At 53.4% G+C, this 25,466-nt stretch overlaps 1 protein-coding gene across 1 annotated transcript; it reads left to right on the top strand.

Moving 5' to 3' along the window:
* The first annotated feature begins 1,178 nt into the window (after positions 1–1,178).
* Positions 1,179–25,466, top strand: CSF2RB (colony stimulating factor 2 receptor subunit beta). Its single transcript, XM_080812257.1, has 14 exons — positions 1,179–1,209; positions 7,573–7,806; positions 8,757–8,880; positions 11,959–12,149; positions 15,191–15,342; positions 15,425–15,593; positions 16,072–16,207; positions 16,354–16,511; positions 17,649–17,788; positions 18,772–18,934; positions 20,416–20,506; positions 20,707–20,764; positions 21,614–21,717; positions 22,345–25,466. The coding sequence occupies exons 2-14, from the start codon at positions 7,731–7,733 to the stop codon at positions 23,489–23,491; spliced, it is 2,709 nt and encodes a 902-aa protein (XP_080668383.1). The 5' UTR covers positions 1,179–1,209; positions 7,573–7,730; the 3' UTR covers positions 23,492–25,466.

Raw genomic sequence — 25,466 nt, 5'->3', positions numbered from 1 at the left:
GCGCCCTCTGCCTGGGAGGTGTCCTCCTCTTTGCTCACCAAGCTCTCTGCTTGGGAGAAATGGCATTGCTTTTTCCTTCTGCCCGACTCCTATACAGTTCACGGAGCACTGAGTGTCTTTATTTAAAATTTTGTGGATTTCTTGCGTTATTTTTTACAACATTGCACTAAAATACTATTTATCTTTTTAAATCTTAATTAAAATATTAAATTAATTTATCTTAATTAAATATTAATTTAGTAACTCATATCTAAAATTTATATTAAAGTTAAAAATTAATTAAAATTATATTAAAATATAAATAAATATAAATTTATATTTTAATTATCTTAATTAAATTATTAAAATACTTAATTAGTGGGTGTTTGGGTGCCTCTTTACATTTTCCGCCCAAGGACATGTCTTACTCACTTTGCCTTGGCCCCCAGCCCTGGACTGCTCAGGAGTCATTCATTCATTTATGCCCCACAGGGTCACTAAGAGCCTCCTTTGCGCCGGGACACGTGCTGGGTGCTGGGCAGAGAAACACGAGACACACTCAAGGCCGAGCTGGGAAAGGCAGCTGGCCACACTGAGGACTGTGGGACAGTATTGGGGCAGGGGCTGGTGCAAGACAGATGGACACCAGGGAAATCACAGGAACAGGGCTAAAAGGCGGGGGGCGGGGGGGGGTGCGGCGGTACGGAGCCCTGGGCTCTGAGCATCTCCCACAGACAGCTGCTTGCCTGTGGGGAACAGGTGGGGGTCCCGACACATCGTCACCGTCACCAGTGATTTGCACAAGGTCACACCCTGTGAGGTCAGTCGTAGAGGTGGGAACGGGTTGGGGGGGGGCACTCTCTGGCTCTGGTATCCTCCCACCTCCCCCTGTATCCCCTGGGGGCGTCAGGGGCTGCATGAATCAGCTAGGCAGGGAGCTGACTGACGGAGATGTGTAGGCGTGAGCAGGGAGCAGTCCTTGTGGCCGAAGGAACATTTGCAAACTCAGTAAGGCCTAGAAGAAAAAAAATCAATGATCTCGGTGTCCACAGTTCTCAGAAGCTGGGCAGTCTTGTGAGGAGTCACAGAAACCGGCCTGGCCTGGTGTCGCTTCCTCTTTCTGCTTCTCTGTTTCCTAACGACGACGTCAGCATAAATAGGAAGCTCCCGCGGCTCCCCCTCGCCTGGACACTCGGGCAGAAGAAGGCTCTGCTGTCCCACCGCGAAGAGGTACACTCTGGCTTTCAGGGGCGGAGCAGGGGGTGTCTGGGCCGGGAAACCAAGGGCAAAGAGAGCCTGGGGGTGTGGAGTGGGCAGGTGTGGCTCTGGGAGCCCAGGAGCCAGAGGGCGAGGAGACAGGCAGCGCTGCCACCGTGCCTGAGGGTCGTGTGGGAAGGGCTGTAAGGTTGTGGGGGGGCAGGGGGAGCTCACCTGAAGGGTCCGCCTGTCCTGGCAGCAGGGAGGACGCTGGGTGGGGTGTCAGGGAGGTGGAGAGCTCAGACCTCGGAGTCAGACACCTGTGCGCGTCTATGCTTTGCCATTAAAGTGTCACTAAGATGTTGGTGGCGGTGAGAACGTCCTCTCCCTGCCCCTCGTTTTCGCCTCCTGGTCTCTGGAACGACAAGAGCCCCCATAGTTCCTGACATCCTGGTTTAGAAAGGGAGAGTGGGAGAGCGAGGGCGCGTGCGTGCCTGGGGGTGTGGGTGTCCGTGGCAACGCAGGGGTGCAAAGAGACGGGGAGGCAGAGGGTGAAACTCAGAATTTTGTCACGCAGCGACCCAGAGCTTGGTGTGGCTTTGGAAGCTCATTTTGGAAGATGAGAAAGGGCCCGGTCCCCTGCGGAGGGACTGTTTTTCCCCCCCGGGAGCAAGTGTTTTGGCTGGCATACTCTACCCTGAGCCTCTGCTGCCCCGTGGAGTTCAGGCCCGGGTGTGGGTGTTCTGTACCCATGCGTGCTGGCTGGCTGGCGGGGTGCGGGGGTGGGAGCACGGAGATGCCTAGGGGCAGCTCCCTCCGGGCCTGCGCAGCTGCGTGCCTTTGCCCTGTGCATGGGAGCACAGGTGTTCCCCTGGTCGCCTCGGCGGTGCGAGCCTGTGGGGCTTCCTCAGTCTGGTCCCGGTGACAAGTTACAGATGTACAATCTTGAGTCTTCAAAGACCTTGTATCAATTTTGGATCACCGGGTTCTGATCTCGACTTCTCATCTTTCCTGCTCTCTGATGTTTTATGAGGGACGGAACCTTTCCTGTTCGCTTTTGATCTCTCTTTCTCTCGTTCACCCGTTCTCCTCCTGTGCCATACCCACCAATACTACAGGATAGTTACTGAGTTGGTTAATGAGCATGTTTCAAACTAAGTGAATACATGGGGATCTGCTTTATCAAGTTAGAATGATCCGAAATCATGTAACACAAAAGAGAACACGTGCCAGCTTTCTCTCTCCCCTGGTCCAAACATCTTCTGAGCACGCTGCAAGTATATAGTTTTCCTTTGTACATAAAAGGGATTATAATATACATATCGCTCTATGACTTATTTTTTCACCTAATATGTCATTTGGGATAACGTTCCTCAATAACACAAATAGATTTAACTCATTTTTTAACCCTAAGAAATAGGCGGCATTTACTAGTAGGGGTAAACCACAGGATACTCCATCCTGTACTGATAGGCATTTAGGTTGTTTCTAATTTTTCCATACCTGCAAAAGTGTTTCTTCCTCAGCCCGCATGCCTAGACGCAAAATGGCTGGGCAACAGTTTGTGTTTAAAAATTTAATAAATATTGTCAGATCGTCCTCAAAGTAGTTGAATTAACATATACTCCCACAGTCTTGCATAAAAGTCGGTTTCTCTTTAGATGATCAGTCTTTAAACGGTATCCAATGGGTGGATGAAAATTATTGGGGTTCTTTTTTTTATTTTAAAGATTTTATTTATTTGACAGACAGAGATCACAAGTAGGCAGAGAGGCAGGAAGAGAGGGAAGCAGGCTCCCTGCTGAGCAGAGAGCCAGCCTCGGGGCTCGATCCCAGGACCCTGGGACTATGACCTTAGGGGAAAGCAGAGGCCCCAACCCACTGAGCCACCCAGGCGCCCCAAATTATCGGGATTCTTGCTTGAATTTTTCCTTTCCCTGATTATGGGTGAAGTTATGGCTCTGCTATATATATTCTTGGCCATCTGAGCGCCTTTTCTTTTTTTTTTTTTAATTTATTTATTTATTTGACAGAGGGAGAGAGATCACAAGTAGACAGAAAGGCAGGCAGAGAGAGAGGGGGAAGCAGGCTCCCTGCTGAGCAGAGAGCCTGATGCGGGGCTCCATCCCAGGACCCTGAGATCATGACCTGAGCCCAAGGCAGAGGCTTTAACCCACTGAGCCACCCAGGCGCCCCCTGAGCTCCTTTTCTGAAATGAATGGAGATGTTTTGTCCGTTTTCTTATGGGTTCTTTGCCTTTTACATATTTACTGTTGTAGTGGCTCATTTATTAGGTATCTTAACAATGTATTTACATATGTTTTAAATATGTTTCCAGATTATCACTTGGCTTTTTTCTTCACCATGTTTAAGATATCTTGTTTCATATAAAAGCGTGCAGGTTTCTTCTCATATTTATCTTTGTTTTTTCTTTACGCTTTTTGGATTTGGTGTCTTCTTCAACCCCTAAGGTTAAGGAAATACTTATAATGCTTTTATCATTTTAGTTCTGACTTTTAGATCTTTAATCCACCTGGAATTTGGAGGGGTGGGTAATATGTAAAGTAATAATCTGACTTTAAAAAATTATCAGCTAACTGTCTCAATGTCATAATTATGAGTACATAGTCTGTCCTTTCCTCCATGATTAGAAATGCTGCTCTTACGTCCCAAATTCCTCCTTGGTTATTTCCCTTACTGTTTTCCATTCCATCTGTCTATGATTACATTCCCATTATTTTTCTGGCTAATAGAACCTGTCTCTCATGTTTGGTTTGTTATCATCTAGAATCAGTTTGTCACGCACATTAAAAATCGTTTTGGAGTTTTGATTTAGATTGCATTGAATTTAGAGATTATTGGGGGGTGGATTGACCTCTGGAGATGGCAGTAATGGGTAGCCTTCCCCTGTTTGTTCCTTTGACCAGAAGAAGATGAACATTTTCCTTTTGACTCTGACGTCACTACAGATTTGTAGTAGATGTCCAGAAACGCCAGTGTTCCCTGCAGTGCCTTCTTTGTCAAGAATCATCTGTTTGTTTGTTTCATCTGGAATGGCTTTTGTATTATTGAATATTGAGAAACATTTGTCAAGATAAGATATTCCTTTTTTCCCTTTTAATCTGTTGTTATGTTTCTTTTAATCATGAAGAGATTTCTTAATGGCTCTTCATCTGTGTCTGGAATAATCCCCATGTGGCCATGATGTGTTCTTTTAAAAGTCTTTGTCAGATTTTTCTATGACATTCTTTTCATCTGGAATGAATTTGTGTTTTGCTTTTTTTTTTTTTTTTTTTTCATTTCCAGTTTTTATTCCTACCATTAAAGTTCTTCACGAGTTTGGGAATTTTGGTGTGCATGTTTGTTTTGAGTGAAAAGGTGCTTGCTTTTTCTCTTCTCTTTTCTCCCTCTCCCTCCTTATCCTACCCTCTCCCTATCAGGCTTTTGCGCCCATGCTTACCTCTCACTCTTAGTGGCTTTTAACACTTACATTTTTAACACATGTATTTAATGCATATTTTCCATCAACTTTTGGGTATAATAAACATACATTGTGCTTTTCCAAAAAAGACATGATCTTTAGCTTAGCAAACTTTCAGTTCTCCTCTGCTTTCCACCCCTAATCTGACAGCCAACTCCCACATTAAGATCATCTGTGTTTTACTTCAATGTTGTAATTGTGAATTTACTTATTTTCACTTTATAAGTAACAATTCTTTACTTAATTTAAATTTTACTGCCTTCTTTTCTTACCACTAATTTCAGTATCATACACTTTCTTGGACAATTTCTTTTTTCCTGAAATGCATCCTAGAGTAATTGTGTTCCTCAGAAAAGATCTGAAAATTTTCCTTGTCCTTACATTTCCAAAATATATTTTTCTGACCTCGAGCGTCAGTGTAACCTTGACTTTTTCAATGATTCTAGATTTTAAACATATTGCCCCTCAGTATTTTCAAGACATCATTATCTACTCAGAGTTCAGAGTCACTTGTGAGAAAATCTGGCCAACCTGACCCATTGAAAATAGTGTTTGTTTCCTTCTGGAAACTTCTCACAGTATCCTTTTTTCTTGGATGGCCAAAAGTTTACCAGCATGTGACTGAACATGGCACTATTAAAAATGGAGTTTACCCTTCACTTAGTGCACTGTTGTCTCCTTTAAGCCTGTGAAGTTTTCTTCTGTTTCCATTTGCATCTGTTTGGTCTCCAAACAGCGGTGGCTTAACAGTATGGAAGTTTATTTTTTTTCTCACATCAAAGAAAAAAAAAATCTCAAAGATGTCCAAAGTTAAGCACTCTCAGGCTGGTGTGGTTGCTCCACAGTAACAAGAAGAATCCAGGCTTCGCTCCTTCTGTTGCATAGGGCTCCATCCTCAAGGTAACCTTATGGTCCCAAACAGCTTCTGGAGCTGCAGCCATCACTCCCAAGTTGTAGGCTGGGAAGAAGCTGGAGAGGCAGGAGGGCAAATGTGAACTCTCCTACCTAAGCCAACTCCCTTTAAGAAGACTTTTCTGGAAGGCACAACCAATTTTTCCACCCACACCTCCTTGGACAATATTTAGTGACGTGAACACACCTAGCAATAGAAGAGAATAGGAAATGTAATCTTTTATTCCGTGTAGCACCAAACCCAGCTGAAACCAGAATTTCTTTTACCAAGGAGGAAGGGAACAGCCCAGGAGAGGACACTGTCTGCCACATGGTTTGCAAGTTTAATATGATTTAACTTCTTATATTTAAATTTGTAATTAACCTGGTATTGGGGGATGGTGTGGAGTAGAGATTTAGATGGATAGGTTTTACAATGTTATTCAAGTATCTTAGCACTTCTTAAATTCCATCCTTTGCAATGATTCACGAATTCTCCATCATGTAGTACCTTCTTGGGGAGAATGGAATTGCCTGGCCAGTGTGTCCATTGATCTATCGTGTGTATGTCCAACACACTGCTTTACTTACCAGATATTTGAAATAAATTTTGCTATTGGGGAGAACCTCCTCATTTTTACAAAAGCTCATTAACTGTCCTCAGGTATATTTTTTCTTCTGAGTTCTGCAAAAAACATCATGTTAAATTTTGTTTGGAAGTGTATTAAACCTCTCACTTATTTTAGGATGACTCATTCTTTTTACATATATAGTATTTCTACTTGTGGTAAGACCCAAATAGAAGCTCTGGGTTTTTAGGCTAGTCCCAGGTAGACAGAACAAACTGGGCCAGCCACAAGGACTTGTACCCCTCCCCCATGGCATTGCCCCCACCTGAAGGAGCTGAAATGGACAGTCTCTTTCCCCAGCTCCACACAAACCTCCTCTTCTTTCTTGAGCCTCTTTTTTTGTTGTTGTTAGATTTTATTTGTTTATTTATTTGAGAGCAAGCCCATACACAAGCTAGGGGAGGGGAAGAGGGGGGAGAGAGAAACAGATTCCCCGATGAGCCCAACTCCAGGATCAATCCCAAGTCCCTGAGACCATGACCTAAGCTGAAGTCAGATGCTTAACCAACTGAGCCACCCAGAAACCCCTTTCCTGACCTTCTATCGGACTAACCGCTCTATAAACATCACCGCGTTGGGTTCTTCTCATGTGACACACATGTATTTGTACCCACATTACTGGTGCAGAGAATAAGGTTCAGGTGCATTGGTGGGTCAACCCAGGATGCTGGCATGGGAGGGGCAGAGCCTGTGCTGAAGGTCAAGGTGGCTGCATCCAAAGCTGTGCTTTTCCCAGTAAGACAGCTGCTGCTGCTACTGCTGTGTGTGTGTGTGTGTGTGTGTGTGTGTGTGTGTGTGCATCTTGAAGTTTCAGACAGTCTTACAGGGGGAGAAGGAACCACTGTCCTCTGCTCTCCTCTCCTGGGTACTTCCCAGGGCTAGACAAAATGAAAAGAGGAAATCCCCAACCTTCTGCAGAGAAAAGGGAACAGGCATTCTGAGGGTAGTGTGGGAGGGATGACAGTAAATGGAGGGAGGGCGGGACAGCACCAGGTCCCGAGAGTGTGCGCACCCAGTGTTGAGCACAAGTGGGATCCCAGCCAGGGGAGGACACTGTGACGTCGTGCTCTGTGATTGCTCTGAGCAGATCAGGTCGGGGGCCCTGAGGGCCCTCAGAACAGGGGTCCCTCCCAGGTCTTCCAGTTGTGAGGGGGTTGCACGGGAGATCCTGGGGCACGACCAGGTGGGGATCCACTTCTGCAGAAGCCATCAAATGCATCTCCCTCACAGTCATGCCCTAGGCACTGAGGCTAAGTAGAAAGGACAGCCCTGGGGGCCAGGCTGAGGTGCTGGAGCCCACGCATCACTCCTAGGTTCACCCTGTAACATGGGCCAAGTCCCGGGGCTACAGGATGGGAGGGGCCAGCTCTCAGCTCATGTCTCTTCTCCCAGCAGAGTCCCAGAGAGAGGATTCGCAAGAGCCGGGGACATGGGTCTGGCCTGGCCTCCAGCCGGGGAAGAAGCCAAGATTCTAGGCCAGTGAGGACCCCAGCCTCTGCCCAGCCCTGGATCCACTTGTGCCGGCCACCTGCTTGCCCAGAGCTGCCCGAGAGATGGTTGTATCCTGGGGCCTGCTCCCTGTTGTCTTGCTGGCTCTGTTCTGGGGGCCCAGCGTGGCAGGGGCCCATGGTGAGCTCTGTTGCTTCCTCCCCTTCCCTGGCCCCTCCTCACAGCTGGTCCTTGAGCAAGGCCACCCCCACCTGCCCCCCCCCAGGCCCCGGAAGCCCCCAGGACCCTCCCTCCCTTATTTTCCTCCTCCCCGATCCTCACTGGTGCCCCCCTCCCCACTCTTGGATTCTCACTCTTCTCCAGCCTCCCGAAGGTTCATCTCTGTTTGGATGGCTTCTCTTCTCCACCTGGCATTCGAGGCTTCTCACGTCCAGGCTGGCCGTTGCAGCCTTATCTCTGCCCCCATCCCACCCCACTCTGCTCCTCTGACGGCCTTGACCAGTTGCCTCCTTTGTGCCTTTTTTCCTTGGGGCCCTCTGACTGGTGGTCTTTGCCTGCTTCGGCCCCAGCACCCTTCTCCTGCTTGGATGTTCCTCTGGCTCCTGAGTCCCCCAAGTCCCCTCCCTGAGGGCTCCCAGAGAACATGACTTCTCCGATAACCCTGGGAACCACATTCCCTTTCCCAGCCATGAGGCCCTGCCACTGACCAAGAGACCTGGCCAGGGAAGTCCCATGGGGCTCTGCCGTGCTGACTCTTTGGGGTGGGTTTGTGCCCCTCCTCCCGGGCTGTCCCAAGGGGTCCTGGGCCTGATGCATGTGTCCCTTGTGGGGTGGGAGGGAGACCCTGTGCCAGGAGCAGGGCACAGCAGGGGCTCAGGAAATGTGCTGCACCTCCAGTAGAATGTGGTGCTTCTCTCTGGATGGGGGAGTCCACAGACGGAGCTGCAGACCCACAGAACCTCTGGCCCCCTCAGGGCCCCCAGGGAGCTCTGCCTAGCAGCCGGGAGCCCCTGGAGCACTCTGGGAAACCTCTCCCCAGCTCTGGGCACCCCCAAGGCGCTAAGAGGGCAGGTGACCAGGAACATCAGGAGGGGAGAGATGTGACCCCCTTTGTGCCTCTCCCTGGGCAGAGACTGTCCCACTACAGACCCTGAGCTGCTACAATGACTACAAGAGCCTCATCACCTGCAGGTGGGCAAACATTCAGGACACCCAGGGGCTCATCAACCTGACTCTCTACCGGAGGCTGAATGAGTGAGTGACACCAGAGCCCAGGGGCCGGAGTGCAGGGAGGGACGCGGCTGTGTGGGGCTTTGCCAAGGGTGGGGGGCCGCACGGAGGTCAGGGATGGGGAGGCCCCAGCCCCGGCCCTGGCCCAGAAGCTCCTGCTCCATTAGGCAGCCTGCCAGGCCAGGTACTGGTGTCTGATATTGGGGTTTGGAGAAGAGGCTTACGCATTAACATTGCTGTTGATGACGGGATGGCGATAATCTTATTTCATCACGATCGAACGGACCTACCCTGCAAAAGCCGATGTTAGATGGTCCTCCCTGTGAGGAGGACAGGGCAAAGGGTAGATGCCCCAGTTCACAGACACGCAACCTGAGGCTGCGGAGATGAGGTCCCTCTCCCAGCCACAGGGTGGCTGAGCGGCCGAGTGGGGACCAGTGCCCTGAGTCCGGTGCATGGGGGACTGGCCTCCACGTGTCCCCAAGACCCTGCTGCCTCCAGAGTGTGGGTTTTCTCCTCCTTCACATGGTCTCTGTGGTATATGCCATTTGGGAAGATTCCTCACACTGTCTTGGGGTCTGGGGACAGTCTAACTCATCGTAATAGAAATAACTAAATGGCTAGCATCTCAGGTGCAGGGAGACCCCATGGAGGCCAGCCCTGGGGAGGAGCAGCTCCTCACACCCACAACAGCACCCCCCAGCTCTCTCTCCCATGCTCCCGGGAGCCCCACTTTCCCATCTCCACCCTCCTTGCCCACCTCCATCCCCCCACTTTGCTGTGGCCCACTTCCTCCTGCATGGAGACTCATGCTCCCCGAAGAGGGGCTCCCAGCAACCTCCATGATCACACCACACGCCCACCCCCTCTGCCACCTCCCTGGGTGCTCCCTGCAGCAAGTTCCCACCCCAGACCTCTCTAAGGCTGCGCCTGGCTTCCCACCACTCTTGCCACTCAAGAACACCCCAGCCACCCCAGTCCCCGCTCTCCCTGTGCCTTGGACAGGCCCTCTCCCGGGGTCATTCTCGATCCCTGAGCAAATGTATCCTGGCCCCCACTTACACCTGCCAACAAGGGCTGAGGCTCTGGAGGGGCCTCCAGACCCCCATCTTCTCCAGCAGGCCCATCCTCTGCCTCCCTTTGAGGCCACCGTCCTCCAAAGAGCTGTCTAGACCCACAGCACCCCTGGTCTTTCCAGTCATTCTGAACCCACTCCCCTGGGCTTCTGCTGCCCCCATCAGGCCACCCAGACTGCTCCTGCCCAAGGCCCCAAGGCCCTCCCTGCTGCTAAATCTCCGTGTCCTCCCTCCTTGACCGAAGGCAGCACCTGGCATAGACTGACCCCGCATCCCCCCGAAACCCCTCCATCTCCCAGCTTCCAGCCACCACACCCCCCCTTCCTTGTGTCTCCCCTGGCTCACCTTTTCTGTCTCCAACTCAAAGGGTGAGATGCCCAGGGGTTCATCCTTCGCTCTCCCCACTGATATATCCTGATCCAGGGGCAGAGACCCAGCCTAGCCTGAAGCTGAGCACTGGTGACTCTCACACCCTCGCCAGCCCCACCTGCCCCCAAAGCCAGGCCCGCAGTTGCACCTGTCTTTCCTTAGGGAAAGGCGTCTTCCACCCCCAGTGCTCTACATCAAATTCCTGCCCTGCCCCAAACAGGGCTCCTGGCTCATCCCCATATCCCGTGTCGCTAAGCAGGGGCTCCGAGAGGCTCCAACCCAAAAGCTGGGAGGTGCGTTCCTTCACCTCCTTTACTACTGTTAGGTTCGTAATCAAAGGAGTGAGACTGATACAAAGCAAAGGTCAAGCGAAGCTTTATCTCGCACCAAGCATCGAGAGTCAAGCCAACCGGTCGGGGCCGTCTCTTACAAAGAGGCGACCCCTCCCTGCCTTACCGACTAACTTTTATAGAGCAAAGGCCATGTGGTTGAGCCTGGCCACACACAGGTGGCTAATGAGATTGCGACACACAGAGAAAACTGCACAGTCATGCTAGGTCCCACATGGGTGGCCAATTGCATTTCAATTTACCCTAGTAGATACTTGAACTAGCCTATCACCTTGGTCAGAACTGGTGCCCAAAAGGAGGGGTCAACTCTCCCTGGTAGCTAGGAGACAGTATGCGCGCCCCACTGATTGGACGTCTCCACCTGGCCTGACCCGCCCTTGTATCTGGGCTTTGCTACCTGGGACTGGTTTCCCGGACTTGCTTTTAAGTAAGTTCCTCTGGGAGGGGCAGGGTCAGTCTCAGTTTACTGCATAAACAACAAAATGGCTCCCTTTGGCTAAGTAGGCCCTTACACCACCTTTCCTTCCCGACCCATGCCTCTAATCCACCAGCAAATGCTGTCGACTTCATCTTTAAATAGAATGTGGATCTGGCCAAGGCTAACATCACCAGTCTGGTGTGAACCACTTCCTATCGCTTGGATATTCTAGAAGCCTCCTACCTGGTCTCTGTTTCCAAGACGACCACCCTCCCCCAAACCCAATCTATCCACTATCCTCTATCCTAGAGGAAGCCTTTCAAAACATACATCACTCTATGTCACTCCTTTGCTCATAGCTACATTTTCCCCACTCACCGTGACATCCAGGTTCCTTAAATTCCTCTTAAACCTTGCTTCCTGTCACCTTGTTCTACTGGCCTGCTCCGCCTCCCACCCTCCCGGACTGCACTCCACGCCCACTGGGTAGCTGCCTAGTCACGCAACGCTCCCAGCCTGTGCCTGCCCCAGGGCTTTTGCACCTGCTCTTCCCTTTATCTGAACTCCCCTTTCCCCAGAATGTACATGGCTCCCTCCCTCACTTCCTTCAGGTTTCTGCCCCAAAGTCACCTTTTCCACGAGACTTTCCCTGTCACCTCTGTTTGAAATCGGACCCCCACCCCTGCCCTTCTGACTTCCTTATCTCCCTGACCTGCTCTATTTGTCTATGTGAAGTTTGCTCCATTTGACGCATGACATATTTTATTAAGTCATTTCACATGTGTCCCCCTGGCCCTGGACAGAGCCTTGAACACCATGACTGATTGGTGACATTTGTTGAATGAGTGACTCTCCCGAACTGTGGGCTAACCACATTGTCTCCTGGCAGGGACCCTCCAAAGCCAGTGTCCTGTGATCTCAGTAATGACACGGCCTTGTTAGACCACCCCTGTCCCGGCTGTGTGTCCAGAAGATGTGTCATTCCGTATGAGTTTTTCGTTATTGCTGACAGAGACTACTTCTCATTCCGACCAGACCGGCCCCTGGGCACCCAGCTCACCATCACTCTGACCCAGCATGGTAAGGCCTGGAGTCCCCAGATGGGGGTGGCCCCTCCACAGGTGGCTAGCCCGCAGAAGGGCCAGGGGATGAGAATCTTCAAGGGGGGTGGCTTGGGGGTGGGTGGCTTGGGGGTGGGTTTGATCTCTGAGGAGAAGAGTCTATGGTCTTCCTATGATGGTGGCATTGGAATGACAATGTGAGGAAACCCTGGCCAGTGGCACCTCCCTTGGCCCCAGCTGCCCCACCACCTGCAGTAGTGAAGGCTTCCCTTCCAGAACAATCCTTCCTATTCAGGTAGAAACCTTATCACTTGAAAGCACTCATCACCATCTAGTCTCATCCAATGCCTGCAACAACCCAGTTTTAGATGAGGCGATTAAAGCCCAGAGAGGTCATAAAACTTTTCCAAAGTGCCACCCCTGAGCAGTGGTGTCAGTGATAGCCGAGTGAGGGCACTTGGGTATCCACAGCGGCACCAGAAATCAGTGCTCTTGGGTGGATGTCAATGATCATTTTATTTAAATAGTCAATCTTCGTTTGACTGTCTGTTACACAGAAATATAACCAGCACTTCGGTCTCGTTAATTCAATTATATCTATGCTCAGGATGAGCCTAAAATAGAGATGGTCTTTGGAATTCACTTGGTAAGAATCCTATGGATGGCTGGCTTTTAGGAAACACTGCCCAATGTTATTTAATCATTACAATAATGCATGGTGTCATGCCCTACTTTTCTTTTTTCCCCCATTTCTCTGATAATAAAATGGAACTGAGAGAAGAGGAACTTGCCCAAGGTCACTTGGATGCATGTGTCTGACATAGCGTCCCAGGTCCCAAACACCCGGCAGCCCATCGCGCCTGCAAGTGTCAGATAGAGAGGGGGCTCCGGCCTCTGCTTCCTGCCTGTTTTCCTCACAGCAGCGCAAAGCTGTTGCACAAAGAGGAGATGGGTTAGGCCATGGTGAATTCATTTCAAACAGGGTCTCAAAACGTGTTTGGTGGATGAAAAAAGTCTCCATCTTGGTGGGGCTGAGAGCCTGTAGAGAGGCAGGAAACAGCGGAAATTGAAACACAGATGGATGCCATGTGCTGAGGGGCAGTGGGCGAGGAGCCTCTGGGGTCAGGACAGGCTTTCCAGAGGAAAGAGTTTTGCAGGGAGATCTGAAGGGTGAGTGGGAGGACAGAACAAGAAGAGGAAACAGCATGCACCAAGGCTGGGAGACGGGAGGGCAAGGCAGTGTGGGAAAATCATCAATCATTGTATCCCAGAAGCATCAGTGTCCAAAGGGCTGGACAGCGAGGGAAGAAGGAGAGGGGCAGTGCAGGCAGGAGCCTGACCTGGAGACGCTTCTGTGCCCTGCAAAGGGACTTAGAGGCCAACATCTAGGCGATGGAGAGCCATCGAAGGGATATGACATGATGCTACATGGGTGCCAGGATAGATGGCAGGGGATGGGAGGTGGCAGGAGGCTGGGGCCCAGAATGCAAACTAAGGCGTTCATTCCAGGGAGAAAGGATGAAGATTCAACTGGGACACAACGAGGGGACGGGAGCAGGGGGACATACAATTCACAGAGAGGGTGTACACACACTTCATTCATTAATATGTGCCCTCGCTGAGTGCCCACATGCACCAGCAAATCAGTGAACGAGCCGGTCAGCATCCCTGCCCCGTGAAGCTGGTGGCCTCATCACAGGGAAGGTGTCAACTTAGAAATAGGGGAGGGAGTCTGGTGTTTGCCTCCTGGAGTGTACGTTCAGCAGGGAGTTCAGTTCCAGCCCAAACCATTTTGGCAATGAATCAGGGAGGCTGGTCGGTGCTGGACAAGGGGACAGGGGTGCATCTGACCACTCTGAGACCCCCACACATAGAGGTCTGGGACATTTCACTTCCTCTTTTGGGTCTCCACCTGTGACACGAGCGAGCAGAGTAAAATCTCTCAGGTCGGGTGAATATGCTTTTCCTTGTGTTCCCAGTGGATCCAATTTTGTGTAGCAGCTTCTAGAGCTCCACGCTGAGAGGGATTCCCACTCCCTGACGGGCTTAGGGGCTAGGCGGGCAGGGACTCATGACCCTGATTGGGGGTGGGAGTTGGGGGGACTAAAGAGGGGATGCCCTGTATCTGCCATTCCAGCCTTAAGATTTCTCTAGATGTTCTAATGCTGCCATGTTCAACTGCCAGCATAGAACATTTACATCTTGTTTGGAGTCATTGAATTTTTTGTGTTTGAAAGTCACCCCTCAGCATTCAGACCCAGAAGCTTCAGGAAGGAGGGAGCCAGGCCATTCTCGAATGAATACGCTCGCCTAGCAGACAGATGTTTGCTGTTGGCTGACAGAATGGTTCCTTGAAAATTCTCTGAAAGTTGCCTGTTCATGTATTCATTCATCGTTCACTCACTTTGTCCCCAAATTCCCTGAACCACTAATCTCAGGCCATGGGGACAGGGAAGGGCGTCAAAGTCCAAACCCTACCACCCACGAGCTCCTGACTACTTGCAGGGGCAGACACGGAAACGCATGAATGCACCAGGGTTGTAAGGACAATACGGTGGGCTATGGTAGGACAGGAAAAGGATTGGGGGATTCTGCCCAGGGGAGGGGGGTCCAGGAAGGTACTAGAGGAGGAGACATTTATGCTGGGCTCTGAGTGGAGCAGGGCTCTGAGTGGAGCAGGTCCCTGGGAAGGTGGAAAGGGAAGGACGGCAAGAGGGAAGAGGGAGTAACATGAGTCACAGCGCCCTCTGCTGGGAAGGGGGGAGACACAGGCTGCACAGTAGGTTGTGGGGATAGGTGGGGACAGGTGGTTCCTTTGGGAGATTATTGCCAGCCCTTCATGGAGCTTATGTGATGTGCGCACAGCTTTCGTTCATGCTCACAGTGAACCCAGACAATTTTGCAGGTGAAGGGCCTGAGGTCCACAGAGGAAAAGGGTCTTGTCCAAGGCCACTCAGCTGGTAGGGACAGCACTTGGCCTGGAGCCTGTCTGCCCACACAGAAAATGCCCCCCTACCATCACCCAGCTCCTTAAGGGCCCTTGCCTCCTCCTTCCTCCAGTGCAGGCCCCGGCACCCAAGGACCTCCTGATCAATACTACCGGGGAGCGCTTCCTGCTGACCTGGACAGTGGCCCTTCCGGATTCCCAGAGCCACTGGCTGTCGAACCTGGAGTATGAGGTGGTCTACAAGCGGCTTCAGGACTCCTGGGAGGTCAGGACCATGGCCAGCTCCGCCCAAGCCAAGGAACCTGATCCAGCCGGAACCTGCTCCACTAACCGCTCTCTCCCTGCAGGAGGCCTCCACCCTCTACTTGAAATCCTCCCAGGCCATCCTGGAGTCAGAACACCTCATTCCCAGCAGCACCTACGTGGCCCGAGTGCGCACCCATCTGGCCCCTAGCTCTGGGCTCTCCGGGCGGCCCAGCCAGTGGAGCCCGGAGGTCCGCTGGCACTCGCAGACAGGTAACATGGTCAAAGTTGGGGCAGCACCCTTCTGAGGGGAGGGCGGCTCGTCCAGCTCCTGGGAGTCTGTTGCAGGCTTCCACCAGTCTCCTGTGTCCTGTTTAGAATCCCTTCCCTGGGCCGACTCCATCCGGGCCCCGAGCTCTGCACACCTTCTGGCTAGGAGCACTTGCAGTGACAATGACAGCAGCCTTATGACCGGCTCTGTCTTCCTGAGGGCTGTGCTCCGTGGGGACGAACCGACATCACTGTGTCGAGGCCCTGAGCCCTGAAAAAAGATGCTGCCCCCATTTTGCCCAGGGGGTGTGAAAGGTCACAGAATTCACTCACAGAGCTGGCAGGTCCAGGCTGTGTTGAAGCTTGAGTTTTCCTGGGGACCAAGCCCATGATCTCTCTGACATGCGGTTCCTGGTAGGCCCCCCAAGAGTAAAGGAATGAATGCAGGAGGGAATGAATGAGGGACTGTCTCCCCTCCCAGGGGACAAGGCCCAGCCCCAGAACCTCCAGTGCTTCTTCGACGGGGCCGCCGTGCTCAGCTGCTCCTGGGAAGTGAGGTCCGAGGTGGCCAACTCAGTCTCCTTCACCCTCTTCTACAAGGCCAGCCCCAACGCGGGGTGAGTGTCCCCTTCCTCCCTCCTGTCTCCTCTCCTCTTCACCACCTTGCCCTCTCCAGGCCTCCCCTGACTCTGGGGGCCCCAGAGGCCACACCCCTCCCGTGGCCCCTGCCTCCCTCTGCCCTCACCTCCACCGTGATCCTCAGGGAAGAAGAGTGCTCCCCAGTACTGAAGGAGGAGCTCCCCGAGCTCTATGTCCGGCACCGATGCCAGATTGCCGTGCCCTACCCCAGGAAAGACAGCCAGTACACCATCTCTATTCGGCCAAAGGAGGAGGAGAAGTTTATAAAAAGCTCGGAAAACAGTGAGTCTGCCCTCCAGCCTTCAGCGCAAGTGCTCCTGCAGTGGTCCTGTCGTCCGTGTCCCCCACATCCACTCAGGACTCCTGATGGCCCACTCTCCATGTCTGTCTCTGTCAGTAAAACGCAGCCCAGTGGCCAAAGGGAGCCAAAGTGATTCAAATCTCTTCTTGAAGCGGTCAAGATGCAACAATCTGACAATGACAACGGCAAATAGTATGAAGGAGGCTTCAACGGATAGTCCCCAGGAACAGATCTTTAAAGCCCATTTCCCCCTTTCCTTTAGCTCTGCTTTCCTGTTGAGCCGCTCTGCAGCCCCTCCTGCCAACCACGCCCACCCCTGGTCCTCGCACTGAACTTTCCCTTTCCTTCCCTGATTGGATTTTTCTCTCTCGGGTTCCCAGAGTCCTCTGCCGATGGATATTTTCTGTCTTCAAGATAACTGATCTAGGAATGACTTCTTCAATAGGGGGCTAGACTACGTGCAGACTCCTTGCAGAATCCTATCCCCTCTTCTTCTAAAGTAGCAAAGACCTCATGCAAAGGAGCCTCCTGCATGGCGTCCCGGGACCCCAGGCTCTTCTATCCAGTCTGGAGTGTGTGCAGGAGGCCACATAGCCCCTCTGTCTCTGTCACCTGGTTGGAATCCACCAGTCACCCTGGGGTTCTGCCGTCTTTTTCTCCACCACTTGTCAGCTGCCTGTCCTTGGTGGGTGACCTAATCGTTCTGGGGCTCAGTTTTTCCATCTGTGAATTGTGACAAGTGAACAGGACCCACCACATAGCAGATCTGTTAGAATCAAGTGCAAGGATTCCTGCAGACAGAGCCTATGTGACAATGCCTACAACATACTCAATGATGCGGCAGGGAACTAAGTATTGGTGTTTTTATTTTTTTACTTAAACGCGAGGAGTAACCCATGCTTTGGGTGACCTCACCGAAAGACAAGTGTATCTCAGCATCTGCCCAGAGAAGGGCTGCTCAGGTCCAAGTGGACAGTATGGGGAAGTGGGGGGTCCAAGGACCCTGAGGTGGGCTGGACCCCGTTGGAGAGAGCACCTGTGACCCACATGGGATGAAAAGAGTGTTCCATCGGAGGCATGTTAGGAACAATGTTCCCTAAAGGTTTCCCTCCCTGCAGTCCAGATGGCTCAGCCGACACTCAATGTGACCAAAAGCAGAGATGGCTACACCCTGCACTGGACGGCCCAGGAGATGTTCTACAAGCACATAAGTCACACCTTCCAGGTCCAGTACAAGAAAGCTACAGCCTCAAGGGAGGTGAGGACCTCATGCCTGGGAGGGGGCCTGTACTGGGATGGGGGGAGGGGGTGGGGTGAGGAAACACACACACGAGAGCCCCCACCTGCCAGGTGCCTGGCTCCCAGCGGGGGACCCATCAGAGGAAGCCACTGAGATTCAGTGGTCATGACCCTGTGCGGTCGGCTGGTCACCGTCCCCTTCCTTGGTGAAGGTCTAAGGCTCACAGAGGTGATATGACATGGCCAGATTGAACTATAAGACCCTGAACTGCGAAAGGGATGCAGACATCAGGGCTTGGAGGGCAGAGAGATGAGCTGGACGTCAGGTTTTCCAAAGTCACCAGGTGACTCTTCGGAGAAGTCTTCTCTGGAAAGCGACTGTGCAGCCGCTCCGAGCCGAGCTGCTCCTGATAAAGTAGGCAGGTCCCCAGGCCAAGGTTCTGTCTCCGGCCCACATCCTTAGGCAGTCTTAGGGTCTGTGTGCAGAACCTGGGGCTCCCCGTGGCCCAAGTCAGAAACCTCGGAGCCAGCCACAGAACCTTCAGCCCGGAAATAGGGAAACTGAAGCCAGGATGGGTGTGGTCAGTGGGGGAGCTAGGAGCGGGGCCCCCAGAGTCCAGTCATGCTGCACAACATTCCTCGGAAGGCCATAATTGGGGTCCAGGCTGTCCCTGAGGAGCTGGGAGGTTGGGGGGTTGTCTCAGGGTAAGAATGGGACATGATGTGTCCTCAGGATTTCCGGGCCTCGGTGTTGTCCTAGGTCACAGGGATGGCAATCCCCAGGCCCACCCAGGGTGCTGACCTCTATGAGCCCTGGGGTAGGGCCCTCCGTGGGGGCCGGGGGGACTGCCCCAGACCTGGGGACGCAGCTGCAGCTACAGCTGGGGACTGATGAGGCAGAAAAACTGGGGCCCTGAGGTGGGAGGGGATTGGGGCTGTGCCCCCACACACCAGCAAGTTGCCTCGGTCTCAGCACACCTGCTCACTCACCTGTGCCCTCAGGAGAGCAAGACGGAAACCCTCCAGAATGCCCACAGCATGTCGCTGCCGCCGCTGGAGCCCTCCACCAGGTACCAGGCAAGAGTGAGGGTCAAGCCCACCCCTGGCGGCTACGACGGCATCTGGAGTGAGTGGAGTGAGGAGCTCTTCTGGGACACTGAGTGGGGTATGTCTCCCGGCCTCCACTCTCCCTTCCGGGTACAGCCCAGCTGGGCAGAGGACAAGGATGGTGTGGACACAGAAGTGTGACCCCACCCCACCAGAGTATCCTCTCTTCTGTGTGTCACTAGTCATGCGAAGTGACCCCTGGTGTGTAACACAGACTTCAGGTGAGGTCCTGAGAGCAGCAAAGAGCAGTCCTCACCATTGCTCCTCCCTCAGACTGGACCTTAGCCCTCTATTAATATGGCCCGTGGCCTCATTAGGCTTTGTGGCAGCCCTCACCTAGTGACCACTGAGCCCGAATTTCCAGTTAGTTACCATGGCAGCAAACATCACGAGCTATGGACTGAGGCCTGGCACTGGAGGGGTTTGGTCTGATTTCTTCCTAATTTTTTTTTTTTTAAGTAAGCTTCACACCCAGGGGAGTTCAACACAGGGCTTGAACTCACAACTGTGAGAAAGAGACCTGAGCCAAGATCAAGAGTCAGACACTTAACCAACTGAGCCACCCAGGCGCCCCAGATGTCTTAACCTCCCCCATTTCCCTGTACTTGCTGCTTCCATTGTCCCTCGACGTTCACCATTCTGGCCACCAGGAGGCAGGTACAAGACTAGGTCCAGGAGGTTGGAGGTGGTATTAGCAGCAAGGACCCAAGCCGCAGTCATCCTCGCAGGGGAGGAGTCTCAGGAAGAGGGTTACAGTCAAGTGGAAAAGAGGACTGGACACCAGGCCTAAGAGAAGAGACCGAGGGAGTCCTGGAGGGGCCCAGCCTGTGAGGGGCTTGACACTGGGGCTCCCGATAGGCCTTTACACCTCCTGGTTCCTCCACCAGGTTTTTCCCATCTCTGCCTCTCCAAACCTCCCTGTTCCTTGAAGCTGAAGCTTATGTGCTGCCTCCTACATGAAGTCCACTGTGATTGCCATGAGATGTAGTCATTGCCCCGCCCCCTCCTGCTACTGGAAAGAATCTAACCCTCTTTGTCCTTCCCGATGTGGGGAACAAAAGCAAAAGAAATGTAGACAAAATTAAATTTTCTTGTAACCTGCCGTCTTTACCTCCCCCAGTTCCAAAGTATTTAATCAGTCACTGCTCACAGTCCCTGGCCAGCCCTTCCTCCCACGGGTCCTGTCCCCGTGCTTTAATAAAAACACCTTTTTGCTTCAAAGACATCACAAGAATTCTTCCTTGGCCTTTGGCTCCGATCCCCAGGACTCTAGCATTTCCACATCACTTCCCAGCACTTGAAACTTGTGTTGTGGGGGGCAGGGGGCGGACTGACTCCTTGTCCTTCTTAGCCTGTGTCTGGGCTTCCTTCCCACTCTGCACCCAAAGGAAATGAGCTTCGGGAGCACTGCGACTGCACAGAGCAGGGTCTGGGGACTCCACCCGGCCTCACCTCCCCTTACCTCCTCGCCTCTCCTAAGCCTCCAGCTCTGTCCTCCTCAGACGCTAATGCTCTTTTTTCCCTTCCTGGCACCCGCAGTGCTCCCTATGTGGGTCCTGGTGCTCATCCTGGTCTTCACCACTGGGGCACTGCTCCCCGCCCTGCGCTGCTGCGGCATGTACGGGTACAGGTAAGGGGACTCCATGACGGGCGGGGGTGCTCGGGACCCCACAGCTGGCTCGCTCTAGTCCCTGTTCCGCCCCTCCCTCCTGGGGGAGCCTTGGACACATCTCACCTTCTCCTCCGGGCCTCAGTTTCCTCTCTGCATGGGAGTGTGGGGCAGCTTCCCTGAGGTCCCTGGCCACTGTTACCCCTCTGGTATCTTTCTAGGCTGAACCAGAAGTGGGAGGAGAAAATCCCCAACCCCGGCAAGAGCCACCTGTTCCAGGTAGGATCTGGCTACGAAGGCGGCTAGGGTGGTAGGGGCTCCTCTCTCCTGCGCCGACCTCCCCGTCCCTATGTCTCCCCCGCCTTTCTGTGGCTTTGAGCGTGAAACATAGGTGGCCCGGGAAGGTGCAGGAAGCTCTCAGGGGGAGCCAACACCAGCAGGTTCAGCTCTGCCCTCCTCTGGGCACCTGCAGAGGCGCAGACCTGGCTCTGCCTGCTGGGCTCCCCTGGAGCAGGGGTAGAGTAGAACAGGGGCCTGCCGGGAGTCAGGGGGCTCAGCGAGAGGCCCGGTTCTGTAGGGGCCGGTGGGCTGACAGGAGGCAGAATGTCTTCCCCGAGGACAGGACGGCGGGGCTGAGTTTTGGAGGATCCAGGGTGGCGGCAGGTGGGAGAGGCCCGCAGTGGGTGGACAGGACCCCTTCGCAAAGGGGACTGAGAGGGGCGGGCCATGAGCCTAGGTGCGCATCCCAGATGCTGAGATGGTCATAAGGCGAGTGTCAGCATGTGGGTCACGGGGCCCTTTGGTCGGGCACGGCCAGCTTGCCTGTGGAGGGATGTCATGTCTAGTGGGGAAGAAACTAGGGCGGGGGTGTGGAGGCAGCGACACTCAGATCTGTGGCCTTTCGAGAAGATAATCCCCATCCTCCGGTGCCCAAGGACCCACAGCAAGTCCCAGCCCCTCTCTGGGCCTCTCCTCCCTGGTGTCAGGAGGCCGGGTGGGGCTGGTCCTGGCCCTGCTGAGACCCTTCCGTGTCTGGGGGCTTCCTGTACCCCTGTGAGTCCTCCCCTCCTTCCTCCAGCTTCTCGAGAGCTCACACACCCACAGCACAAATGTCCCTTCCCTTCCCAGAACGGGAGTGCCGGCCTCCAGCTCCCAGGCAGCATATCAGGGCTCATCAGCAGGGGCCCCCCGCACAAGGGGCCGCAGGGCAGCTTCGTCCCTGGGCTGGACGGGTGAGTGTCTGGGCTCGGGATCCCTGGGAGGTGGGAGGGTGGCCCCATTGTGCACGCCGGAGGCTCAGAGGAGGCAGCCTCCAGCCTGGGGCACAGGATGGAGGAACCAGGGAGGTTGGTTGCTCTAAAGCCAGAGGATACCAGATGGTATCAGGAGGAACTTCCCGAATATCGGGCGAGGGAGGACCCTACCTTGGACTTGACCCGAGGTAGAAGACTGGAACAGGTGACCTCTCCCTGCCCTGTTGCCCAGAGAAAGTCCGCACCAGGGTGCTGATGACATGGTGGCAGGGGGAGGGACTGAAGGGACAAGGGAATGACTAGGCATGCGTGGGCTGGGCATCCACCTGGTCCCTGAAGCTGGGCGGATGAAGGAGCCGGGGTGAGAGGAGCCACACCTGGCAGAAGACTTTGAACCAGAACATGGAGGCTGACAGGGGAAGCCAGCGGGGTACCGAAGGCCGGTGCAGTGTCCTCCCTTGGCTTGCTCCCCAACCTTGCCCTGCCCCGTGCCCTCCCTGAGCCCTGGGTGGGGTCAGGCCTCCCCCCACCCCACTCCAGACCCAGCATGAGCCAAAGTGGCGGCCCCGGGGGGCCCCAATATCTCCGCGCCTGTTCTCCCCGCAGCGTGTTCCCTGTAGACTACAGACACAGCGAGGTGTCGCCTCTCACCACGGAGGACCCAAAAGATGCCCGTGAATCACCGTCGGAGACTGACATGACTCCAGCCTCCTTGGACCGGTACTCAGAGGAGGTCCTTGGCCCCCAGCCAGGCCCGTCGGCCCCCGAGGACAGGCCCAAGAGCCAGGCTTCTGGCTTTGACTTCAATGGCCCCTACCTGGGGCTCCCCCACAGCCACTCCCTGCCTGATGTGCTGGGTCAGCCGGCACCCCCACAGGCAGACCTGAGCCAGAAGCCGCAGCCTCCGGGGTCCCTGGAGTACCTGTGTCTGCCCGCAGGGGGGCAGGTGCAGCTGGTCCCGCTCGCCCAGGTGATGGCCCAGGGCCAGGCCATGGATCGGGAGGGGAGCCCTGACCCGGGCGAGGAGGGGAGCCCCTCCCTGGAGTCGAGGGCATGCCCCGCCTCTTCTGCACCCAGGTTGGTGGTAGGCGGTCAAGGCCCAAAGAACAGCCCCGGCCCAAGGGATGGGACACTTGCAGCCCTGCCCAGTGGCTCCAGGGCCTGTGAGGATGGCCTTCTGGTGTCTGGCTATGTCACCGCTACAGACCCAGCACTCCCCTTGCCCACAGGGCTGCCATCTGCCTCCACAGTTCACCCTCTGCACCTGCCCACAGAGCAGAGCCACAGCCTCCGTCCTGGAGTGGCTGGTGGATCCCATGCAGCCCCAGGCCCCGTGAAGCCAGAAATCGAGGGCTATGTGGATGTCCCTCCAACCGCAGGCCAGTCTCCTAAGTCCCCTCTGGGCGGTCCTGCCCTTCCTCCGGCCAGCAGCCCCACCCTAAGCCCAGGGGAGCCCAGAGCAGAGGGGGCACCCCCCTCCCCACACCCCGAGGGGCTCCTGGTCCTACAGCAGGTGGGTGACTACTGCTTCCTCCCTGGCCTGGGCTCTGGTCCTCTCTCACCCCAGACAAAGCCCTCTTCCCCAGGACCCTATCCTGAGATCGGGGACCCCGACCAGGTATTCCAGGCCAAGAAGGCCCTGGGCCAGGCCATTCCCCAGATGCCAGCCATCCGGCACTTCAAAGCCCTCAAGCAGCAGGACTACCTGTCACTACCACCCTGGGATGTCAGCAGGCCTGGGGAGGTGTGCTAACACCTTCGAGCTCCTGGGGGCCTGAGTGGAAGTTCTGTCTCCCCTTCCACTGGCCCCTCGCCTCATCCGCACTCCATTCTGCAAAGCTGCACTGGGGCTTCTGTGTTGGAGCAGCTGGAGGTGGGGAAATGAGTCGGCCTCCTCCCTTCTAACTTGACCTTCAGCCAATCAATTCTCCTCTCCCCACTGCCTCCCTCTCTCTCTCTCACAGACAGACAGGCGGACACAGACACATGCACCTATTTCTTTTATGTTAACTTACTTTTAGGTTCCAAAATATTAGAGCTTCCCGTATACTCACTCTATTTGCCCCTGGTTTTTTGTTTTTTTGTCTTTGGGGGGTTTCACGGTTTTTGTTTTTTATTTTTAACAGATTTCCTTGCTTTTGCCAGTGTCTTCTTTCCCTTTCCACCGATTTATTATCTGAGTGACTTAGAGCTAAGCCCAGTCTGAGATGTCGTGTCTGGGTCGGAGCCTGTTCTGACACCGACATGTCCGGTTACATAGAGGTCTTGGGTCTGCGGCCTGGCCCTGGCAGGTGCAGACACGGCCCCGGTGTGGAGGGAGGCAAGAGGCCCCCCTGGCTGGGATCCAGGAGAGGGAAGGCTCAGGAGAGCTGTGCAGGGCCTGATTCTGGGCGCTCCGAGCAATGGGCATGTTAAGGGACGTGCAAGAGGAGAGTTGTGCAGAGCTCACGGGAGCCCCCCACCCACCAACCTGGGTCTCATGGCGTGCATTCCGCCCACTGGCTACTTTCTATGTCCTGCCTGGTGGGGCCTGCGGAAGTTGAAATGCGGAGGGGCATCCAGAAACCACATGCACTCCAGAAATGCTGGGAAGAACCGCTCAACAAAGGAAAAAAGGGGAAATTATCAGAGGCCTGGACCCTTTTGGGCTTACAATCAGAGTCATGCTGCTGCCCTCCCCTCCAGAAAGAACTTACAGCCCCTACCTTCCCTGGCCGTGGCCCGGGGGCTTTGGATCTATGTCTGGTCCTACCCAGAGGATTACGGTTTCTTAAAATATGTGCCTTTCTGACATGAAAAAAAAAAGGCATTAAATTGTTTTAATTTGCATTATTTTATAATTATCAAGTTTGCACGCATTTTCGTATTTCCTGGACATTCGTATTTCTTGATCGGGCTAAGCCCGTTAAGGACTTTGTTCTGCAGGGTGTTCATCTTTTCCCGATTAAGTTTTGTTTAAAACTCTTGACATGCGGCCTTTCATGGTTGGTGCAGGTTTTTCTCCCTAGTTTGTAGTTTGTCTTTGGGTTTTGGATCTGAGGATCGTAGACAGACCCAGACAATGTAGCCTTTACCACACGCTGAGATTTGCTGGCGCTACTTTGGGTGTCCAATTTACAAGGGCTTTCCCCCTCCCAAACTGCATGGGTCCTAATTGATATTTTTCTAGTTCTTTTTCAGTTTCAAGCTTTTTGTGTAAAATTGTGTTGGGTTTGGAATGTACGCGTGCGAGAGGGAGAGTTGCCTTTATGTTTTCCCGGAACGAGTGGCCTGGGTGTTTTTCCATCGTTTGCTGAAACACCCATCCTTCGTCCCTGTGTCTAAAATTTAGGTTTTATGACCTAGAAAGTCCCTGATACACTTAATGGGTTTCTAGGTTTCCAGTGTTTTTATCTTACATTGTCTGCTCAATGCCCCCACCCCCAGCTTTATAACGTTTTAACAAGTGGCAGACCCAATGTTGTTGTTATTTTTGTTCTCAAAGCCCTGCTCAATACAGCAATGTTGGGAGGAGGGAAAGGATTATAAACAATGTAAATATTCACAAATGATGACTAGTTACAATAATAACACTTCAGGTTATTCTCAAGTAGAATCCTGTGTTACAGATGGATGAGGTAGTCCTACATGGGTTAGAAAGAAATCCAAGAGAATGAATTCCAAAATGTTCAGACGTTTGTGAGCTGAAAAAAATTGCAATAAAATATTTTTTAATAAAATAAAACCCA

Source organism: Martes martes (genome assembly GCF_963455335.1).
Source record: "Martes martes genome assembly, chromosome: 8".
NCBI classification, from domain to species: Eukaryota; Metazoa; Chordata; class Mammalia; order Carnivora; family Mustelidae; genus Martes; species Martes martes.
Note: the sequence above shows the minus strand (reverse complement) of the source record. Positions and strands in the feature narration are given on the sequence as shown.

Coding starts and splice junctions, on each gene's coding strand:
- CSF2RB (XM_080812257.1), top strand. CDS start 7,731: ATGGTTGTATCCTGGGGCCTGCTCCCTGTTGTCTTGCTGGCTCTGTTC. Junction 16,208..16,353: donor AAGGCCAGCCCCAACGCGGG/GTGAGTGTCCCC, acceptor CGTGATCCTCAG/GGAAGAAGAGTGCTCCCCAG. Junction 20,765..21,613: donor GCAAGAGCCACCTGTTCCAG/GTAGGATCTGGC, acceptor TTCCCTTCCCAG/AACGGGAGTGCCGGCCTCCA.